General features: G+C 42.2%; 1 protein-coding gene across 1 annotated transcript in view; it reads right to left on the reverse strand.

Annotated features, from left to right (window-relative positions):
- Positions 1-24162, reverse strand: part of CPEB4 (cytoplasmic polyadenylation element binding protein 4) — a 70095-nt gene extending 45933 nt beyond the window's left edge. Inside the window, exons 1-2 of the mRNA XM_090064677.1 lie at positions 21779-24162; positions 8409-8490 (exon numbers count right to left, since the gene is read on the reverse strand). Coding sequence (XP_089920803.1) covers positions 8409-8490; positions 21779-22903 — 1207 coding nt within the window. The 5' untranslated portion in view covers positions 22904-24162. The remainder of the gene's footprint in view (positions 1-8408; positions 8491-21778) is intronic.
- Between the last annotated feature and the right edge of the window lie 274 nt (positions 24163-24436).

Here is a 24436-nt window from a genome sequence, read left to right on the forward strand (position 1 = left end):
TGAAACCTGGTGCGACCCTAACTCACAACTGGGCAGTAGGCATTGAGGGTTACAGGTTGTACAGATAGGATAGAGTGGGGAAAAAAAACAAGGGGGTGTGTTGCTCTCTATGGTAAGGAACAATATACATCCTCTATAATCAAGATGGGGTCAGAGGAGGGCCAAACTGAGGTACTGTGTTTCAGGATACAAGAGAGCTGGGAGAAAAGGGACTTGGTAGTGGGGGTCTACTATAAGACCATCACACCAGGAGGATGAGCTAGACCTGGAATTCTCCAGACAGCTCTCAGAGGCTGTACAGTCAAGACATGGGTGACCTAAACTACCCTGACATCTGCTGGGAGGAGCAGTCAGCCAAATCTGACTCAAGGAGGTTCTTAACCTGCATACAGGACCTCCACCTAATGCAGGAGGTATACAATCCCACTAGAAGAAACACCTTGCTGGACTTGATGTTAGCTACAGGGGATGACCTGGTGGGGAATCTGCAGGTACAAAGTAACCTAGGGGATAGTGACCATCGATTGATTGAATTCACTATCCAGAGAAGGGTGGGTAAACTAACCAGCAGGGCTGAAGTGCTAGACTTCAGAAAGGCTAACTTCAACGTGCTCAGATTGGTCAGCGAGACATTGAAGCTCAAGAGCATTGGCAAAATGGGGGTCCAGGAAAGGTGGTCAATTCCTCAACAAAGCGATCCTTACAAACACAGAAAGAGACAATTCCATTGCACATAAAAGGGGGCAAAGGGGCTAGGAAGCCCTCTTGGCTGAACAGAGAAGTCCCAGAAAGCCTAAGGGCAAAGAAAGAGGTATACAGGCTGTAGAAACAGGGGGTAGCTACCAAGGAGGAGTATACCTCCCTGGCTCGCACTTGCAGGGATCAGTTAGGAAGGCCAAAGCAGGATTAGAATTTAAGCTGGGGACAACAATTAAGGACCACAAAAAGTCCTGCTTTAGGTATACAGGGAGCAAAAGGAAGGTGCAGGGTAGCATAGGACCCCTACAGGACAAACATGGGCAATTAATAACAGAGAGGGAGACAAAGCTGAGCTCTTCAATGAGTTCTTTTTATCTGTATTTCTAGACATGGACCAAGACAAATCTCCCAACTGTATCATAGATAGACACAGGAGGGACACCAGCCCACCAACTGTTAGCACAGACTTAGTGAAGGGGCACTTGGAGGGGCTGGAGGTGTCAGATCAGTGGGCCCAGATGAACTTCATCCAAAGATGCTGAAAGAATTGGCTAGTGTCATAGCAGAGCTGCTGGCACAGCTGTTTGAGCACTCATGGTGCTCCAGTCAGGTCACAGAGGAAAAGGGCCAATGTGATTCCTATTTTCAAGAAGGGGAGGAGGGAGGAACCAGGAAACTATAGGTCAGTTAGTCTCACCTCTATCCTTGGGAAAACTCTGGAAAAAATCATTAAGGAATACATTTGTGGGAGCCCAGCAGGGGAAATAATACTGAAAGGAAATCTGCACAGATTCATTAGAGGTAGATCCTGCCTGATTAACCTTGTTTCCTTTTATGACCAGGTCAGAAAATGCTTAGACACAGGAGTTGAGGTATATGTCATCTACCTAGACTTTAAGAAGGCCTTTGATACAGTATCTCATTCTGTTCTCATAAATAAACTGACAGGCTGTGATGTAGACGATTACACAGTCAGGTGAGTGGCAAATTGGCTTAGGGGTCACATCAGAGAGTGGTGGTGGACAGGTCAGTATCGACTTGAAAAGATATGGGTAGTGGAGTCCCGCAAGGCTCAGTCCTTGGACCAGTGCTATTCAATGTCTTCATGACTTGGAAAAGGGCGTGGAGAGCACCCTGTCCAAGTTTGCAGATGATACCACATTATGGGGCAAAGTTAACACACCAGAGGGTAGGGAACGGATCCAGGCAGATCCGGACAGGATGGAAAAATGGGCAGAACGAAATAGGATGCAGTTCAACAAAGACAAGCGCAAAGTGCTGCACCTAGGCAAAAAGAACCACCAACACACTTACAAGCTGGGGGATGACCTTCTCAACAGCACAGCAGCAGAAAGGGATCTTGGAGTCATAGTTGACTCCAAGATGAACATGAGTCGTCAATTTGACAAAGTGATCAATAAGGCTAACTGCACTTAATCCTGAATTAGCAGATGCATGGGAAACAGGTCCAGGGAGGTGATGCTTCCCCTCTATGCGGCACTGGTGAGGCTGCAGTTGGAATACTGCATCCAGTTTTGGATGCCACTCTTCAACAGGGAATCTTGAGAGGGTGCAGAGGAGGGCCACTCATATGGACAGAGGCCTGCAGGCAAGGGTCTATGAGGAGAGACTGTGGGATGTAGATCTCTTCAACCTTCGCAAGAGAAGGCCTAGCTGGGGTCAAACTGGGGGACTGTGGTGTCAACACCCACACAGTCAACTGGGTTGCCAACTGGCTGGAGGGCTAACGCAGAGAGTGGTGGTGGATGGGTCATTTTCACCCTGGAGGGATGTGGGCAGTGGGGTCCCGCAGGGCTCTGTCCTCGGGCCTGCAATGTTCAACATCTTCATCAGCGACTTGGACGAGGGGATAAAAAGCACCCTGTTCAAATTTGCTGATGACACTAAGATGTGGGGGGATGCAGGCACACTAGAAGGGAGCAATAGGCTACAGTCGGACCTAGACAGGTTACAAGGGTGGGCGGATGAGAACAAGATGGGACTCAACACTGACAAGTGCAAAGTGCTGCACCTGGGGAGGAACAACCAGCACCATATCTACACGTTGGGGATCTCCCTTCTTGTCGGTACAGAGGCAGAAAAGGATCTTGGAGTCATCATTGACTGTGGGGAAGCAGTCAGGAAGGCCAAACATACCTTGTCATGCATCCACAGATGCATCTCGAGCAGGTCCAAGGAGGTGATCCTCCCCATCTATGCGGCACTGGTCAGGCCGTAGCTGGAGTACTGCGTCCAGTTCTGGGCGCCACACTTCAAGAGGGATGTGGACAACATAGAGAGGGTCCAGAGGAGGGCCACTTGTATGATCAGGGGGCAGCAGGACAGGCCTTATGAGGAGAGGCTACAGGACCTGAACCTGTTCAGCCTCCAGAAGAGAAGGCTGAGGGGGGATCTAGTGGCCGGTTACAAACTAGTCAGGGGGGATCAGCAGGCACTGGGGAAGTCCCTGTTCCCCCGAGCACTGCCAGGAATGACCAGGAATAATGGTCACAAGCCAGTAGAGGGTAGATTTAGGCTAGATATCAGGAGGAGCTACTTCACGGTCAGGGTGGCTAGGGTCTGGAACCAACTTCCAAGAGAAGTGGTGCTGGCCCCTACCCTGGGGGTCTTTAAGAGGAGGATGAACACCTTGCTGGGGTGGTTTGACCCCAGTACTCTTTCCTGCCATGGCAGGGGGTCAGACTAGATGATCTACTGAGGTCCCTTCTGACCCTAGAAACTATGAAACTATGACCCCAGCTCTCTTTCCTGCCCAGGGCAGGGGATCAGACTCAATGACCTGCTGAGGTCCCTTCTGACCCAAACATCTATGAATCAATGAATAACTTATCTGGGCATGTATCTTTGGAAGCCAGGTAGGGTGTGAGTAAACAAAATTCCCATGTTGCTTAAGAACTACCACCAGTTAATTTTTTTCCCCCAAGCATTCAGAGGATGCTTGCACAAGACCCCTGTACAAGCCATTGCATTCTCTGATGCAAACAGATTTCTTATAAAGAACACAGTGGGATCATCACCCAAGTTCTTCAGGCCACTAGTAGACTTCAGATGAATGTTTTCAGGCTTAGTGTTTCAGTAATACTACTGATTGTATCAGCTAAGTCAAAGAAATCCAAAAGTTTAACTACTGAGGAACATTTAGTCCTTGAATTCTGTTTCTCAGCAGGCTGATTTTTCTCCCACAAGTTTCTGGGCATCATTCATCACTTCTTCAGCTCACCTCATTCCCCCATCCTTCCCCCCTTTCAATTTAGCTTTTTGCAGCATCCAAGCCTGAACAACTGTTCACCAGAATCATCTTCTGTCTCCTTTCCCACCATGTGTCCCTCCTGCAGTTATTAAGCTGCTTTGGAGTCTTTTACCATGGCTGCTTTCAGTCAGGCTCTTTTACAAGAGTGTTTTGCAGTACTGGAAGCAGATGTGTCAGCCTACTCTTTTAATCCATTTAAACTTGCACCACTTCCAAGAAATAAACATCAATTCTTGAGCATGGATTGAAGAGAGAGACAGCAACAAGTCTGCCAGTATGTAAAGATATTCAGTCTAGGTGATCAAGGAAATGTTTAGTCAGCCTACTAGTATTATGGCAATGCTCAAATTGCCATCTGGAAAGCCCAGATTCAAAAATCAGTCTCTGGATCTGAGGCTCAGCTCACGAAGGCTGCACACATTGTAATGAAGATGCAATTAGTCTCCAGAGAAAGGCTTCTGCAGATTGTCATTGACTATGCAGAAGGCAGCTCACTCACTCTTGTGGATAAAAATAACATACTGAAATGGCAGCTGCTCAGCAAACGAGATGGGGACAGCATTCAAAAAGGAGAAAAAATAGAAACTACAAAATATATTCTTGACAAAATAACTTGCTACAAATTCTCATAAGGCAACACTGAACCATAGCCAGTCTGTGGTATTTAGCATGCACCTCTTAATCATGTACCAAAACAGTATAATCCCTCGTTTGCCTAATATTGCAACCAGTCCAAGAATGTAATTGTTATTTATGCATAAAGAAATCCAGAACTATTACATATCAGCATTTTGATCAATAAGTATGTTCAGGGGTAGTGGTTTTGTTTAGTTTCAGAGAAGTGTTATTGATATTACAGGGTAAACTGCCAAACCAAACTCCACTACTCTGTTTATACACAGCCTGTCACCTGAACATGTAAAGGGATACCACCAGGCTAAGTACAGACAGCCAAAAAGCCCAGGCTGAATCGATTTAATCTTTGTAGGTTAGTCTAAGCCACTTAGATTGAACTGATAAGCAAGCAAATGGACATTCACTTTGGTTCCAGAAATGCAGCCACATGCCTGCAGTGGCCGAAGCCAGAAGCTGCGGGGTGCTAGAGCATGCCTTTGTTCATGCACAGAGCTTGGGCTAAGGCTAGCTCACATCCACCCTGCAAGGGGGATTTTGGACTAAGTTAAACTGAATCTGGAGTGGATCCGTGACAGAAGTTCAATAAACTGATTTAACCTGAATCAGTTAAGTCTGATATTACATCCATCTAAGGTTTATCTTAAACTAGTTTCAGCCATTTTGGAAGTAGGTTATGTGCACTGAACTTCTGTTGTGTTATAGATTTGGTTATAAAATACAATCAAAGGTTTCTGATTATGTATACACTGATATCACTTATATCTCACTTATGTGGGTTTTCTGTCCCTAGCCTCAAAACCCACACAGACTGCAGCCCAAATACTGACTGCTGATCCCTAATCTTCTCTTGCCCCATCCCAAACTGGTTTAAAGACATTAGAAGTCTTCCATGGTTTATTTTAAGCCCATCTCCTTACTTCTGGAGTTCACTGTGGTGCAAATGGGAGAGATGACAGGATTTAGTAAAATGCCAACACTTAAGTCATGGGCATTGTGAGGTGTAGGGGGTACACAGGCACCCCCAAAGATTGACAGTGCACCTCTTGCAAAAAGCTCTGCCTACACTGTCGGCAGTGCCTGCAGGAGGTCGCCACTCGCCACCACCCCCATTTTGCTGCCAACACCGCTGGCAGCATCTGTGGGTGGTCCCCAATTGCCGCTGGCCACTGCCAACAGCATCTGCAGGTGGTTGCCGACCACCAGTCAGCACTCACCATGGCTGCCAATCACTGCTGGAGCTCCTCATTTGGGCCACCCCTGCAGTTACCTGCAGGAGCTCCCCGTTTGCCACCACCACACCCCTGCCACCGACACCACCTGTGAGCAGTCGCCATGCCTGCCCCCAGCCTCCAGGGGCATGCGGCATTCATGGTCACAGGTAGAGTTCATCAGAGACTCGCAAATCAGCAGTGAGATTCATCAGATCATCTCAGTTCAACTCCCCGTCAGTACCAGATAGTTCTTCCCAGTAGATTTTAGAGTGTTTTGGATAGTCTGTTTTTAAAAGTTTCAAACAATAGAGCTTTTTTCCCCCCTCAGGACACTATTCAATATTTGTTTGGAAGCATTACCCATGAAAAATAGCCCAAATAAAAACAAATGTAATAACCATTTTTATACATCTGCTTACATAATAAGTGCAGGTATTTAAAAAAAAGAGCAAGACTACAAACTAACAACTATTAGTGGTCATATGTTAAGATTCTTACCTTATGATTTTATGATATTCACACTGTATCTTGTAAAAGTCACATTCCATAAAGAACCAAAACAAATAAGCCGTTGCACAAACTTGCCGTAACAGTAAGAGTACAGAGATTTACTATACTGCACATTTCATTACACCCAGCTTAAAATTTCAGCCCAGTAAATACTCCAAAATACGTAGTGTCTTTACAGCAAAGAATTTAAGATAGGACTACTGTCAAAGTCGGTACACGTTTGGAACTGTGAGTCTTGAAACACCAAAACAGGCATGTTATAGTTTATAAAAATATAAGTCAATTCAGACTGAAGCACCTAACAAAAAGAAAGCAGAAAAGTTTCCCAAAATCTAACTGATCTTGCTGCATTCTGATCATTATGATGCAACGCATACAAAGCATTATACAAAATGGAGATGACTGCAACTGGGGATTAACAATCAAGCTCAAGCAAGAATTAGTATGTGTCAGAACTAAACACGTTCTTTGCTGACATACTTTCTCCATCACTCTTTGAAAGCCTTTCACATTAAAATAAAGTAAAAAGCTATTTCAAACCCAAACGATTTTTTCAGAGCACTTAAACTAATCAGTGCTCTCCTTGTTTGGCTGCCAAATGAAAATATAGCAACCGTACTTCGTTAGAAAACTCTGCTTTAAAGAAAAATTTAATTTGGGCTGCAGCCATATTACCCTGGGCTGTTATCTTGTCAGATTTATCAGCTGAAAGCTGGGTTGGACTGGTCTTATAACTGACTAAAAGGCCTCCAAGCAAAACCCAGGTGCTCAGCTTAAAATGGCATTTGACAGTCAATATGGAACTAATATCTTCTATATAAGTAATGTGCATGGGATGTTGCCATATTTCAAACAGCATGTGGAAAAAAAAATATTAAAGCCCTTAACTACAGAGCTCATGGCACTAGTCCTCTTCCCCTGAGGGGGAGGTGTTTTATTTTGTTTTGTTCTGTTTAATTCAGTTGGAATTTAACCTACCTGAAACTCTCCTGTAGTTTCAGTTGGAAAGTATCTCCTGCCCTAAATTGTTGCACAGTGTTATTAACAGTAGCTGTATTTCACCCCAGAAGTAGATGCAATAAGCATTCCACATACCAGTCTGCCAGGTACTTTGGGTTTCATCTAGATGAGAAGTGCTATTAACATCATTTTCATTAACAACACAAGCCTTGACATTAAGGGACATTATTTAAGGAAGACCATAAATCTGTTTGAGTGGCCTCAAGGTCAGTAACAAGACTGAGCAAAAACCTTGGCTAATCAGATAGCCAGACAACTGCAACCCTGAGACTGTAACTGTAAGATTATTGTTTAGCACTGATCGACAATAAAGTAAGCAAAATCTGAGGTTTTATAACGTGCTGCTTGGCATTTTACTTCTATGGGCCCTTTTTTTTGGTATTAAAACTATTTCAGAGAACAGTGCTGTTTAAATAATCAACATTTTGAAACTGTAAGCCCCCAAATTTAAGTCTTTTACTTGAAATATACTGTGCCTAGCCAGTAAAGCATTTCTCATTCCTGTCAAGAGAGCACAAGTCTGTTCAATCTTTCCCCTCAAAATTACTATATTTTTATCTGAAGAACTTTGCAATTTGAAAGGGAAACTGTACTATAATCAAGGTGACAGTACCAAACAGTTGTGAAATAGCTCCATGTTTCCATTAGAACTGAGCTAGTTACCTCAGGGCCCCAAATGTATTTTTGCAGATGGAAAGAAATGTTGCGTAAGGAGAAAAATGCTATCAAGTGGGTAGGTATTTTCTATTTACCTGAATAGGGTGCCTGATGCTAATTAATTTAATTTTTACATATCACTTATTTAAAATATAGTCAGAGCAATTCAAGGCCTTTAATGGATACAAGAATGGCTTATACTTCCATTTCTTACTGCTTTGGATAAAAAACAGAACTTAGACCTAGGTGTTCACATGTAACTACAAAAGGCCTGGCTGATGACCAGCATGCATTACTTGAATGATATAACCTTTGTTGTTCTAATCAAACAAAGTGTCTTATTTTGAGGAAACATACCATCCTAATTATTTATTGCAGGAAATGCAGCATGTTTCTAAATTTACCTTTCAGTGAATCATTTTCAGCTCTCATTATGTCAATTAGTGAGTTCTCCAGTGAATGCATGTCAAAAGTCCTTGTGCGATCCTGCAAGTAAACACAAATAGAGCCAGTTTAGACAACACAATGTTACCCAAAGCTACAAGCATGCAAAAACTTCAATTGGAACCTATAACACTGAACCAGAATTAAACATACGTTGGGAAATCCTATTTCAACTAAAGCTTCATGCAGGCTTTTTAACTTTTACTGGGTAAAATTAAATTCACAGCAGAAGCTTCAGTTTGCCATAATGACACCATAAATGAATATCTGAAAACAAATGAAACCTAAAAAGGTTTCCATTTCCATTGCAATAAATGCTTTGCAAAATACCTAATTAAAATGAAACACTGCATGAAAGAATGACTGCAAAGGAACCTTTCTTCTTTTTTTTTTTTAATAATACATTTTTCATACTAAACATTTGATATTTATTTTGCAGCTACACATATTCAGTGTGAACTGATACCGTAAAGACATCAAACCTATTTGCCTTCCCTTGCCCCACTTTTCCTTTTAAAAAAAGCAGCAGCATTACAGGATATTTTAGAGGTGGTGAGGAGAGAAGGGTTAGGGTAAGGAGGACAGAAACAAAAAAAACCTGTCCTTTTTCATAAGTTTAGTTTTCCATTTTACAGACAGCTACAGCATTTGACCCAACATACGGACTACTCCAAAACCTATTTGCCAAATTTAATATTCTCCACCTTCCAATAAATCCAATAAAATAGTTCAGGAAAGTACATGAGCACACATTTAAAACCCACAGAAATCAATAGGATTTAATCACATACTCAAGACTAAGCATATGCTTAAGTACTTGCCTAACAGAGATGTGATTAAAAGCCCCAATTCAAAGAGGACCAGACCAGCCTTTGCTATTTTCCTTCTATATTAGTGACTATTTTTTGTAATCTATTTTCTACTATATTCAAGGGATACATCATTTGTATTGCATAATACATTTTGTTACATTTAAACATTTAACAGCATTACAATGCTTAACAATCAGGAAGTAAAAATTACATTTTGGAATATAAAATCCCAAGATAAGCACCTGGAATCAAGGCTTTTGCTCAGACCACTGCAAATCCACATTGTGAAAACAGAGTGTAGTCCTTCACCATAGCAATACAACCTTTGCCACTACAGCATAACTGCATCAATCCAGTTTTACACAGAGTCATTTCAGGCTCTGCAGAAATAAAATTGAAGCTTGCAAGAATATTCACTTTACAAGTTTGGTGCTCCAAATAGACTCAGTTTCTAGGAGAAAAGTTACCTTTGATATTTAATTAATTAGAGCCAGAATTCCAAGATTTTAACAAAATTAATTACCAATAAAATTAAGGACTAATGCTAGAGGCATGACAACTTTCAGCTCAGTTGACTTGAGATGATGAGATGGTAACACACATACTTTCCAAGGCCTTCTCCTCCAAAATAGCCAAGGCCAACTTTTAGCACATTCATTATTCATCCTTTCCTTACCAAAACAGCAGGATGAGTGCCCACAAAGCCACCTGACTTATTACTTGAATGCTCCGATACCAGATTGTCTGGGAACAAGTTAAGATGTTCAATTTCCTGACTTAAGCAATGTAACTTTGTTTCCTTAAAGAGCATTGATCAGGAAATATCCCAAAAGTCACTAGTACAGGCACAAAAAATGTGTTCTCCCATAACAATAATTTGCTCATCCACCCAAAAGATTTCTCATGCATACACAGAAAGAGGCAAACAGAATTTTGCTAAACAGCATTAACTGACTTTGAATTTCATTTCCAGGAATATATTCCAAAGGGACACCGGCAGTGATCCCAGATGTTAAGTTTTGTTTACTTGCCAAGAGATTCACCTTTGAACTAGAGACCAAGCATGGAAAGTGCATAACTTTTTACTCCCTCTCTAGCTGTGAAGCTGAAGTTTCCCAAGATAAGTCAAGCCAGACTTGATCAGTATTTTTTGATGGGAAATGGAGCAAATGGTATCAAATATACAGTTTAAATATATATGCTTTCCCTTCTCCCCTCAAATAAACAATACCTTCAGCTGCCTCCAACACTGAAATTCTAGTGCAGTCTTGGTTCAAGAAATGAGGCATCATTCAAGCCCATTTGCAGTTATGAAATGACATGTGTTTTAAGGAGTGTGTTAGTTGTAGTGTCCTGGCTTTATTCAAATTTGATAAAAGTGCATTACTGCTACTAAATATATATATCTGCTAGTAATTTAAGTCAAAATAATTCCTCATGTCTTTAGAAGGTTCCAACCACAAAATAATTAAGGTACCCCTACCCAGAGATTGCTGCATTTCAGTAGCATGTGGCTGATTCTTAGAGGGCTTGGTATAAAGTATGAAGTTAACAATCCTGTGTTTGGTCACTGAGAGCAGAAACATTTACCATACTTGTCTAGCCCAAATTTCTAAATCAAGAGTAGAAGTATGTAGCTATCTCATCTTTTCACAGCTTTTACTTCTCCCTGATCTGTATTAGAAAAGAACAGATGTGTCTAGTGAGAAATACCAGTTTAGGAACATTTTGTTCCTTCATTTTTTCAGCTTCAGAAGTTTTCCCTTCCTACTTTTTTCTTCCTTTAGTGGTTATATTTGGTGTCTTGGTCTGATATGTCTGTTCACAGTTCCTATCTGCTTCAAATTCTAGCTATTTTCTTAAACTTTCAGTGAGAGAACTTTTGTTTTGCTTACAGAGCCACAAGATGCAGCTAAACCCATAGCTTGGTTAAATCATGGCCCATAAAGTCAATGCAGTGCACAAACACAGGCTTACAGACATCCTTTAAATGTTCAGTCTCTGCACTCAGAGGATCATAGGGAATTAGGGCTGGGAGGAACCTCACAAGGTTACCTAATCCAGTCCTCTGCTCACAGCAGAATCATCCCCAACTAAACCATCCCAGCCAAGCATGGGTCTAACCTGCTCTTGCAAATTTCCAAGGATAGAGATTTCACAATTTCTCTAGGTACAGGTTTCCCCCGCTTTATGCGAGTTCTGTATGTACAAATTTACTCTTATGTGATGACCCTTCTTATACCAAACATTTGCTATATTCAAGATCACTTTTATATGATTGGTGTAGTGGAAGCCCAGTCAGCTGCTTTGTGCAGTGCATTGTGGGAGTGATGCACACCAAAATACAGTCTCCCGTGTGGATCTGTGCTCCTCGCTCGTTATCTGTGACATGTGTTTCTGTAGTTAGCATTATGGTAACAGTCACCACCACCCTGTGCTTGTGTGTACTGTCTGCTGTTGGCAAGTACCAAAATAGTCTTGTAAGAGTGGTAGATATGGGTCTGGGGGGTCAGACAGTTGAGGTCCTGGAACATATCTTTATTCGTTACATTGTAAAGTGGGTTCCCTTTATGCAAATTCAATTCATGCACCATTTTCCAGGCATGTGTATACAGCATAAAGCAAAGGCAACCTGTAGTCTATAGTCTAATCACTCTTCAGGTATTTGAAGACTGTTATCAAATCCCCCCCTCGGTCTTCTCTTCTTCTCCAGACTATTGCTTTCATTGAGTGTTTTGAGACCATTTCTGTTGCATTATCCCCATATCTCAACATCTCAGCATGCTTCTTTTTGCATTATATCCTTTATTTTCTATTGCAATTCCCTTTTCAGAAACAGATCAGGAATTTGGCAAAACTGAAACAATTTTAAACTTCACGTTGCATGCATCTACCATGGTCCTTAGGTCTCACAGCAAAGGGAGCAAGCAATCTCAGGAGTCTGCTGACTCTTCAGCTGTCACCCTGTCAATGACCTGTTAGTCATCTGACAAACATCTGACAGGAAGAATAATGCCAGGAAGCCTCTCTATATTATTTTGTATGTAATGCTGGCAAAAAGCTGTAGAACAAGCCCCAAAATAATTTCTCAACCCTAAATATTGTGTTGTTCTGAGATGGTCAATTAATGGATTGTACAGGGACAGTTCTTCACACAGCACCTGAAAGGTGAACAAGGGGCCAGTTTTCAGCATTCACCTCGTTGGCAGACAACAAATGAGAGGAACAGAAAGAAGGAATTACCTGAAACAGTACACCACCTTCTCTACTAGTAGGGGGTAGTCTCTAAGGGTGAGTCTACACATGCACTTTATTGAACATTAGCCTATTTTAATGCACACTAAAGCACCATGTAAAAAATGTGGTTCATTAATTAATATGCATTAAGCCTCACTTTAGAAGTGTTCGCTTTAATTAAATGGACATTAAGCCAGGCTAACATGCATTTTTCTAGTACCTCACAATGGAAGGTATGAAATTTAACGCACATTAACTGAAGTACCTTAACACACATGTAGATGCACCCCAAGGTGCCACCTTGTCCTAACTGGTTCAGGAAGGTGCAAGGCTTCTTAGGCAACAACCTAATGATGAAGTGGGGTTTTCCCTAAGATAGTTCCAGCCTCCCTAAACTAGTTTGCCTCCAAGGTGTCACTCACCCTACCTTCTGCCTTATTTCAGGCAAATATAGATAACCACCTCTTTCCCTTCTTCAATGGAAGCTCTCCCACAGGACTCTCATTTTCTACTTATAAATGACATGCTCTGTTTACTCTCACTTATGATACATGCCACATCTGTTTCTGATGAGGTTGCCTAAGCTCAACTGACCAAGGGCCAATTCTTACAGTTCCAAGCCATGCTTATCATGGTTACAGAAAAGATTAAGTTCCCATTTCCCAGATAGTAGTCATTATCAATACCAAAATAACAACAAGGGGAGAGTGAGTGCTGTCCATTCCAAACCATGAAACAGCTCAACCTCTCCACTCCCTAGCGGCTCCAGTAACATCTAAACAACGGATGGAGTCTGTGTGATGGTAAGAAATGCTGAATCCCATAAGGCCTCTACCATTCAAATTCAAGTATGTCAAAAAGGGATTTCCACAGACAGCAGGGCTGCCCAACTTCTAAACAGCCGGGGAACAAACTCCCCGCCACTGCACTGTTCAAATTCCCCACCCTGCCACAAATGCTGCACCATAAGCCCCCCGTCCCCCCCCCTACACACACACACTGATGGAGGCCTCGGCTCACCCTCAGCTCCCCTAGATGTGTCATGCCCCTTTGGGGAAAGGGCAAGCAACGGAAGCCAGAACAGGAAGGGAGAGCCTGGAGTTTCTATTCTAACTGAAGCAATGGGGAAAACAGGGCCAGGCAGGAACCCGAGGCCCACAACTTAACCCATTGAAGATCACATGCAGCCCATGAGCTGACAGTTGGACAGCCCTGATGCACAGCATCCTCAATATGTGGCTATGTGAGAAGTCTTTCTTTTCAGGTAGACCCTGCAGGTGTTTTCCATTCCAAAACAGTATCAGGAGCTTCAGCCTCAACAGATGGGAAGTTTCAAACACTTTGTTCCTCCATATCCCATCTCATTAAAGTCATGCATTTTTAGGCAAAAAAACCCAGGCTAAGGTTCTTAACATCATGCCCTTCCCACAAAACAGGAACAGAAGTTAAAGTAATAGCTTCCTATGGTTATGATAATCTTTGTAAGCTGCTCAGTTACTATGGTGGTGAACACTGTAGAAACGCTTCATTTCAGATTGCATCTGACACTATTTTCTACCTAGGGAATTTAAGCAGGGTATGTTCTTGTTTATGCTGTTACACTCTCACAACAATAGCCCACATTTCATGGTCATGAGTGCTAGTTCACTGCAACTCCCTTCTAACAAAACTTTGCCATTATTTGTACAATGTTCAAAATGTAGTAGCCTATTATACACCAGTCCAAGTGATCATGAACATTTTACATAGTATGGATGCTAACCAGCACAGTGTAAGCTGAATGACCTCAGACCATAAAGCAGATACAAATAGCCCTGAAGTGACCAGGGCGGAAAACCAGCACCTGACTTATCTGGCCTATTCTGAATGTGTATGTTCCAAGGAAATCCAGATCTGTGAAAGCTATTCAGCTTACCGCAGGCTCAACCCCCTGTTAATTACAATGAAACTCCAGTAATTCAAATAGGGCTGCACAGTATTCAAGTGAACATATTTGGTTACTTGGGCAGAGAATTCCATTAACAAGTTGGCCAGCTAAATATCATGATAGTGCACAAACCCATGCATTGAAAAAGAAAGGCACTAGGAAGGTATCTTTGTTTCAGTATTTCTTTGAATTCAAGAATTGTTTTCTTGAAATCTCTCTTTTTTTTTAAAAAAGGATCACCAAGTTCTGCTCTATTCTAAGGGCTTCCTCAATAGTAAAAAATTCCTACCAGGCAAACCCAGGTCTGCTTTAGCAGACAATAAATAACTGACAACTGAGCATAGTAATGGTTTCCATTTTTCTGAGGAGACATGTGAATATACATTTAACAGTATTAAATTCTTCTCAAGGTTAACATGGTAACCAAAAATGGGAAGAAGTTAACGTTTTCTGATTTCAAGTCCATTCATGAACATACAATGTTTTGGATTAGGCTGTACTCAGCAAAAAAATGAGTACTGTTTTTTTCAAAGAACAGTAAGTGAAAAGATTAATTCCACCAAATGATGCTGTTTTCCAAGTGGCACATTTCACCAAGTGACAGCACTTTTTGGGTTTGTTTGGTCCTTTGGGACCATTGTCTCAGTGTAGGTGCAATGTATGTTCTTACACACTCACAACAACTGCCCACATTTCATACAGATATATATATATATACACACACATAATAAAATAAATTAGAAAGAAAGAATGGAGGAGAATGACTATGCAGAAATAAGGTAAATTATGTGCATGGCTATAACAAAATTAAGTTAACTGGGGGCTGATATTGTTTACGCAAGTCAACCACAAGAAGAACTTTGCTTTACAAGAGTTTGTTTTAGTGTAGCAAATTTGGTTTTATCAGACAGCTTAAAAGCGAGAGCGCGATGCCCCCCTAATAAGAATCTAGTGGTAGCTCAACACACAAGACTACTGCTAAATACTAATGCATGTTTACATTTTGTAAGAAATACATTAGAAACCACTGACATTAAAAACCATTTATACAAAAACAGCTTTAGATAAACGAAAGCTGAAAGAAGTAATACAAAACTGGCAACATTTGATTAATATAGAGCTACGGGGACTGTCAGTAGTCTAGAGAAGTAAACTTTATGCAATACATTTTGAGGTAAGCTCTGACCAGCTCACTCTAAAGGGAAATCAAATTGCTGGCCCATTTCCTTCATACTGCCTAGGAATCATTTCAAAATATGTACAGTTATGTGACAATGCAGCATAATAGTTAAAAGACTTGAAAGCAGAAGTCTTAGCAGGAGTTAATGTCTCAACTTTGCAGCCAACTCATGAACTGGGAAAGTCACATAACTTCCATGCCTTCCATGTTCTCCCCACTTGTGTCTGTAAAGCAGAGATAAGTGCTTGAGAACCTTGTGGTTAGAATGCTTTATTAGGGCAAAATATAAAGTAGAGATGCTTATAAGTAGGAAAGCATAAAATCATATCATTCAAATTCCACAAGATCATGTCTCCATTGAAAGTGTAAAGGGTCTGGAATTGATTATAGAAAAAAAAAAGTAACTCAGCATTAGCTGCAGACAGTATGTACTGAAATACTTGCACATGCTGGAAGTTTAATATTCTGCATGGGCCTGAACCAAAACTCAAGTCTTGACTTTCTTACACATTATAAATATTTAGGCCTAGATGTAACCATTGAAATACAGGTTTGACCGTATTTGGTCTGTCCTCACAGCCTCAGTATCACCTGAAAAATAAAGACTCCAGAAACAGAGTTTCTATTCCACACTCCCCAAGATGAGGCAATCTAAGCCAGAGACTGCCCACATTAGGCAAGCTAAAGAGTATAAAATTAAAGCCCGTCTGGGTGTGAGAGTTTGCTTGTAGCAAAGGCTGTGCCTAACCTTATAAAATTCCTTGAAGAATGAGGCACCAGTAATGATGCAAAGTACACTGGCAATTTAAGCAATTTATGGCAGGTGATGAAGCAGTATTTTTGGGGCAGGAGGAGTTGCATACATCATACTTACAACTGGAGATTAACCATTTTATTCAATAAATATGTTCATTTCTTTGCAGATTCTATGCACTCCTGAAATACTGTAGCTGTGGAAGGCTTGTCTCCAGTTTCTTCTGTACCTGCTCTGGAGGTCTGAAGCTTCCTGAAACCTTATGTACCATAATTAAAAAATCCTGCCATCAAAACTTTAAAGTATTTAAACTAAATCCTGCTCATCTCCTTAGGTTTGCCCAAACTGACACCATAAGTACAATGTATCTAGTGGTCCCTAATCAGGCTCACTTAAGTGGCTGTATAGTTTTAGCAAGACCATAAATTACATATTTTTATTTAATTCTCAAGTTGATTTTTTTTTCAGCTATGTTATTCTTCCTCCACTGCCAAAAAATTGAGTCTTCCAAGTCCCAATCCAGTAACTGGTGAATGAAAGACTTTGCATAAACAGGTTTTTCCTGAAAGGATGTTGCTTTATGCTGCCCTAATCAACTTTTATAGTTTCACAAGTAAGATGAAACTGGAAAACTTAAAATTAAACAGAGCTGTTGTGGGAGCAAGCACTTCTGGTTTGTCAAATGGAAAGATTTTAAATATTAGAAGTGACCGTCCTTCATGCAGCTTCCCAGAAACGTGCCTAAGCCTGTTTCTGTTGCATACAGAATTCTTTATATATCTAGCATATATTATAGTCCCATAACATCCTATGCTCTCTTCATTGCCAGCCTGTAAAGATTGTAGCTCATTTTCAAAACAAAATGCTAATAAGATTCCTTTTTTTTTTCTTCAAAATACAAATATGATTCAAATCGTTGCTAACAAAGGCGCCCTTTAAAAAGAACAAAAAAACCTAAGGTCAGCTCCAGCTTTCCTGTGTATTTCTCAAGTGCAAACATCAGTAGCAAGTTTATAAAACAAAACAGTTAACTTCCACAGAACTTAAATTGTATATGCCCTGCCATATTAGAGAGCTTCTAATTCCACAGATCAATAGCTGTGAGATGCATACAAGAGTAGTTACTACAGACAAAGCTGATGTAGTTATAAAAAAAAACAAAAACAAAAAAACCCCACAAGAACTGTGAATAGGCATTAAAAACCCCTACATACTGACTCTAAAATGATACCTCCAAACACCCTCATCCACCCACCAATGTATTCTACAGGACAAGTAATCTCATCTTTTTATCAGCTCACAAAATATATCAAACAGCAACAAAGAGCAAATATTAGTCATAATTCTGCAGTAAGCACTGTGAGAAGAACTGATTTGCAAAAACTCCTTTCTTAGGAAAAGTTGGCAAATGCATTTAAAGGAGAATTTATTTAATTCTAAAATTCCTGAATGAATGAGCTTGCTTTAAGACACGTATCAATAGACAGGATTTTTCTGTGTACAAACAGATCATTACTGTAGCTTGGAATTAAAAACTCCCTTCTGTAGTCATGTATGTGTTTTCACAAACATTCCACATCTGCCCAAGGGAAGAAAAAGCCCTGCTGGCACAGACCCTCAGTGGATTTGGATGGGGTTAAATGTCTGGAGATCAGCCACTGGAGGGGGAAAAAAACATTTTGAACAAGTGAATTCAGTGAACTGCCCACAAATGTAAAAATTATATGAAATACGCACTTTGTATTATTTTCAAGCCCTACTAAAATGTGTTTTTAAAGTATTTTTGTAAAAGAACTGCAAACTATTGCTCAACTTGTTTGTGGAATCAGTCCTTGAAGGCACTAACATCCTCATATGTTTGAAGGGGAAAGCTCAAAACCTGGAAATGCCTATCAAAGCAAGGTTTATGTATTGCATAACAGCCAGGGTGTTACACTGCCACAAGGAAGTGCAAGTACTTAGCAGGAAGAAAGCCCATACAATCTTGAGAGCAGTGCTGCAGTAAAGCTCAGTTACTAGCATATCAACACTGGGCTGCTAAGGTCTTGTCCATGCCGTAGGGGGGCCAAAATGGAGGAGAGGTGGGGAATGATGTTAAAAAGTCCTAACTGCAAGAGATGGTCCTATTTACTCGTGTTCAGATGGCCAGGAAGGTTCATATAGCTAAAAACATTCCAGTTCTGCGTTCAAGAGCACAGTTTGTTCTATGGAAAAGCAGCTACTTTCCAAACAAGATCTATAAACAAGACAAGTGATGGCTTTGCTCTTTTGAGACACTCCCAAAAAATGATACTTTTGAGGAAGCAAGTTGATTAAATCTGCTATTTCAGATGTGTAATCTGAGGGGGAGGTGATCCAGTAGTCCAAGCATAAAAATCAGAAGTCAGACGCTTGCCAGTGGAGAAAAGGAAGGGGTTGAGGCTCTGTCCTTGACTTTCCCTACCTTTGACAAATCACCCAAACTCTTATACTTGTTTTCATCTGTAAAAAGAAAAGTTGGAACTCCACAACCTCCTCCCAGTCCTCCTCTACACACATACTTCAAAGGTGAAGCAAGAGAGATCCTCCGATGAAAGACACTATAGAATTGAGGCATAAGTGCTCTGTACATCACTCTGATAAAAAACAAATTAGTTACCACCACTATTACAAAATTCCCAAGCAAACGCAGCAGTCATATTTTACCTGTAAAAATGTGGATCGTCTCACTGCAAATGCCTAAAAGCCATGGGGCAGATGGTTCTAAAAATCAGCAGTCATTTGCATTAGTGATTTACATGGACATTATGCAACATTCTCCTCTTCAGTAAGAAATGAGCACTTACATATGCCTCCTATAGGATCTCCGCAAGATATAGTTCTGTATTTCATTAATCTAAACAGTAAAAATATCCTTGCTAAAACGCGGATTTTCCACTGCGTGCATTTGTTGTTTCACCACCTTGCCTTCTAAATAAACTAATTCTTATGATGTTAGGGCAACGGCCATGAATAAATTTGAAAAATATTTAAATGTTAAATGAGAGAGAACTGAAAACAGAGGTCTATGAAATTCACCCATTTTGTTGTTGCGGCAAAGAGCTTTTTCCATCTTGCCAAACAAGCGTCTAGGAAGATTCCACTAATAAATCAGTCATCTCTTCAAGGACATTTCATATATGTTCAAAAACATACTTTTATTTTATCATGAAGCAGACATGAGGGTTTTTGCTCGTCAAGAATACAGCCACAATCCTAGCTTTCGGGTAAAATAAAAGGCCAATTTTGGTGTAATTTGTTTTCAGTGTCTCAGGGATTAAGCACTCCCAGAACTCAAGCAAGTTCTCTTTTTTCCTTAAATAAAAAAAAAAGGGGGGGGGGGAAGGTCAGGAGATGGGAGGAAATCAGAAGGCATCAGGGATTTCACATCATAAAAGTTAAAAGCAACTGCCCAAGATGGCTTCAAAATTCATCAGCATCTTCTCAGATCCGCAGTGCTCAGATCTGCTCCTTTGCTGCCCTGCCCTTTTCTTGCTCTGTTCAGAACATAAGTGATAGCAACAGACTGGAAAGCATTTCACTCTAACACTTTCCTTTTCTTGGCATGAAGAAGTGTCAGACTTGGTCTTGACACATACGGCTTCATCCTACTGTTTATGTAAACAGATACCAACATGCCACATAAAAATTATTTCTGACCATGATAAAAATATGAGACAGACAGTTTGATATTTAGAAAATAATCTGAAAGAAAAATTAAGGAATGACGTGGCTTTGCTGATTTCCTGAAATGTCATCAAATTAAGTGCATTTCACCACTGTTCAATGGGCTTGGGCCTTAAACATAGCAGCAAGAACACACTTGATCTTTCTGTCACTCTGTACTTTGTACATCATCTACGTGTCAGGGTACAGAATGAATTAAAACCACAAGCCAAGTCTTGCTGCAGTGAGGCTGAAGGAGGAAAAAAAAAAAAGAGAGAGACCGACTCCAGCTGTGTCCCTTTCCTAATGGTTTTGATGTATAAATTTGGTGTGCTGGACACACGTTCTTTATATTACTTCCAGCTCTTAAAATTAAAATCCATTATTACCATGCATTCCAAGGCTATACAGAGTCTACCTGATGTCTCAGCTCTGCAGGAAAAAAACCCCTTAATAGAAAGTTATTGCCAACAGCTGCTCTGTTGTCAGGAGGCTGCATAGGCCCTGCAAACCAAACAGAAATTGAATAATCCACCTAGGAGAACAGAACTGGTCCTTCCTCTGATGCCACCAAGTCATTATAAACTATAGGTAAATTGCTTTGGGGATGCGTTAAGCCACAAATAATATGATCATCTTATCTACTGATCTTTCAAATTACTTAAAAGTAGGTCACCCTGCTACTTCTTACACCATGGCTAAAAATATTGCAATCATGCCAAAAGCTTTACTTTTGCCCTCCTTTGAAGAGCCTGAAAAACAGACCACTAAATACGAAAGAATCCCCTGTGTTGTGCGCACTTAAAAAAAAAAAAAAATTTTTTTTTTTTTAAAAAGGTATCAAAGGCTCCCAAACTGGATCTGTAACTAATAATCATATGGGGGGGGAAAAAACCCCTCGATTCTGACTGCTTAGCAGAATCAATATTATATACGTGCTTTTAAACCTCTGCAATCTAGATCTGTTTCTCATGAATGTGAAATGTCAGACAACCTGCCTCCTGACAGGATAAGGCCATGTTAGAATGCAGGAGGCAAACAACTGACATTAGTCCAGATCTATTTTTAGTAATGATTTAGTGGTCTACAACCAAAATTTGTCACCATTGCTGGTGAAAAAATGTGATGCCATTTGCTGTGGGAAAAAAAAAAAAAAAATCAGAACAATCATTTCCAGTGCACAGAAAAACTCTACAAAAATATGTAAATAACATTACACAGCAAATCCACGAACTGTAAACTTCCTTGCACAACAAGGCAGAAAGAAGGATTATCAAATCCCTTATTCTCGGCATGTAGTACATTACTATTTCCAAATGGTTTAAATGCCTCAGATCCTTTAGCATTAGTCAAACACTTATTTTTTCGTTCAGCCCTTCATATAGCGGTATTTGAAAACTTGTAACAAACATTTGTTCACCAACTGTCCTTTCTTCATATATAATTAAACATGAAGGAAACTGATCTACAATAGGTGCCCTATATGGCTATAAATAGATATCTATCTGACAAGCATTGTTGGGGGGGAAGTCCACGATTCACAGCTCAGATCATGAAGACTAAGATTCAGTTCACAGGGTGAATTACAAATTAAATATTCTTTTTTCCAACATAAGGTTGGCATCAAATACCCGAGGCCGACCACTGAAGCACACTGCACACAAATAAATCTATCCTCTAAAAAATCAATTATGCATTGCTTTTTACACACAGTATGAATATGAGTAGACTCTCACCTGAAAAGGAAAAATGTTGTTGTCAGCTCGATTCAAACTGTCTTCCATCCAAGATTTTGGAGCAAAAGCAGAGCTGGGCCGAGCATACTTCTGTAACTGCATATGATTACTTGCAAAATTCTTCTTCAGGGGGGAGATGGAGTTCAGGGGTGTTATCCCTCCATTCAGTCCCCTACGGTGGTCTCGACCTTGGGACCCTCCCCACCCACCATATCCACCGCCACCAGGGCTCCATGAAGATGGTGTAGGTGATGGGCTTTGGTAGCTGCTCCATGGAGAAGGTGGTTTGTTAAGATTATTAGCCAAATGAGGCAGTTGATTAAAAGCAGCATTTCTATGTGGAAATGGAGGTGGATGAGGGCTTGCAGGAGACCTCCTCTGTTGCTGATGCTGATTGTGATGATGCTGAAAATGGGGGTGATGAGGGTGGTGTTGAGAGAGGGGTCCAATCTGGGGGGAAAAGCTACCTCCAAAGCCAGGGCTGACATGATGTGGAAAATTCTGAAACAGCAGAGCACCATTATTCGCTGAGGCAGCAGGGACCCCTCCCTGGTGAAAAAAACTTGCATCTTCATTGATTATTGTCGAAGACGAAGGAGCTATCGCTGCAGACCAGTTACTAAAACCAGTCAGAGAAGATGCAGTGGATGTTAAGGGCTGAGTTGAAGTGCCTAGCCCTGAAGCTTCTTGATAATCAAATCCTGTTAACACTGGTGATTCTATTCTTATTTTCTCCTTCCCGTTGCCATTCTCTGATGAATTATCTCCCTGATTCTCTTCAGATTTTGCTTTCTCAGGTTCAGGCAGCATGCCTGCTTCCTGACTCTGACTAGGGGAAAGCTGCTGTTTTTCTAGGGACTCTTGCTTTTCCTGTTGCTGACTTTTAGATTTTTCTGACCCCAGAATCTCATCCTGAATGTTATGGGCAGCTGGAGCAGGAAAGAGCCAAGCTGACCCAGCACTACTGCCATTGGCAGCTGTGTTATTATTTATAAAAGCAGCAGGGCTGGGGGTTGCATTTTGATGATGGTGCGGAGGCTGCAGATGTGGATGAAATCTGACTGGAAAAGCTGACTTATTCCCAGTGTTGTTTTGCACTAACACTCCAAACCCGTAATCCCCCATTTATTATATTTAGGATCTGAATTCTTCCTGTAAGAACAAGTGGATGTTTAGTGTTTACCTCTTCTCCCCCCCACCCCCAAGGGAGGCTAACAGATACCTTGCTTTAACCTAGATATTTCCAGTTTCTCCCTCAGCCCAGGCCGTCTCCGATTTGGATACAAATTCTACTTTCTTAGAAGATAAATCTCTCAGACTATTTTAGAAGTGGGGTGGGGGGGTCGATTTGTATTCGCTTCCTTCCTTTGGCTAGGAGGAAGGGAAAAATAAATCTTTGGTTTGCAAAATAAGAGGTTTCCTTTTCCAAAAGAAATGCACAGCAACAAGGAAGAAAAAAAGAAGGGGGTGGGGGAGCTTCTGGAGGAATAGGAAGAGGTTTTGCTATTCTGTTCTTCTCCTCCTCAGCAGCCTTGACGTGCCCATAAATGAGTTAAGAGGCAGGAGTGGGGAGGAGGTGGTGGTGGGGCGGGGTGGAAAAAAAAAAAAAGAAAAAAAGAGAGAAGATACGATGACGCCTGGTCCCCTTTCCCCTCGGCAGCAAAAAAATATAGATTTAAATCTGGAATAATTTAATAAACGCTCTATAATCTAATATATATCTGCGTCCTGTTCGGAAGTCCTTGCAGGGGAGGAGGATTTCAGCATTCAGGGGGGCGGTGCGGGGGCGGGCGGAGGCTCGGTGCCCTGCTGCAGCCGCCGGTGCCGGCCGTGCACGGTCTCGGAGCAGTGCTGGGGCAGGAGGGGGCGGCCGCACGGGCGGGCGAGGGGTGTCCGAGGAGCGTCACGCCAGTCCCGCCGGGCCGAGGAGGAAGGTCGGCATCGCAGAGATGAGCCGGGGGGAGCGGGGCGGGCGGGAGGGCGGGAAAGGAGGGGCCTGACTCCCTGCAGCGGCAGGAGCGGGGCGGGGAGGGCCCTCAGGGACGCGGCATCCAGCCGGCCGGTGTCCCAGCGTCTGGGGAGCCCCCACTCCCGTCTCACGAGTCCTGGCGGTGGTGGTGGTGGCGGCGGCGGCGGCGACGGGGGGAGGTTTACCTCAGCAGAGCAGCGGCCTCCTTGAGGGCGGCGGGGCGGGCTCGGCTCTGCCCCATGGAAGGTGCCGGCCCGGCTGCCCGGGGGTGGCGGGGCACGGGCAGGGCCGGCAGCCGCTCCCCCCTCATGTAAGACACCGCCGGCAGGGCGGGGCGGGGCCTCGGCGGCCGCTTCGAAGTCTCCGGCCGGTGCCTCCCTCCTCGTCCCCGGCCGCGCCGCCGAGCCCGTCTCCTCAGCGCGGAGCCGCCGAGCGAAATGACAACCAGCTGGAGCGAGCGGCGCGGCACTTCCGGTTGGGGCGGGGCCAACCCGCCCCGCCCCTCTGCCGCCTCCGGCGCAGGTCCCGCCCCCTCCGCGGCCTCCAGCCTCTTCCAGGACGTGGGAAGCCATGATTGTTTGGGGTACGTCGGGGGTAGTGTCTTTTCGGTAGCCATCTTGGGTTAGGGCAGGAGGCTGGTCGGCTAACACGGGGAGTGAAGCCGCCGCTGTGCAGCCACCTTTGGTTGG

Source organism: Crocodylus siamensis, chromosome 10 (genome assembly GCF_052110815.1).
Source record: "Crocodylus siamensis isolate JL-2025a chromosome 10, ASM5211081v1, whole genome shotgun sequence".
NCBI classification, from domain to species: Eukaryota; Metazoa; Chordata; order Crocodylia; family Crocodylidae; genus Crocodylus; species Crocodylus siamensis.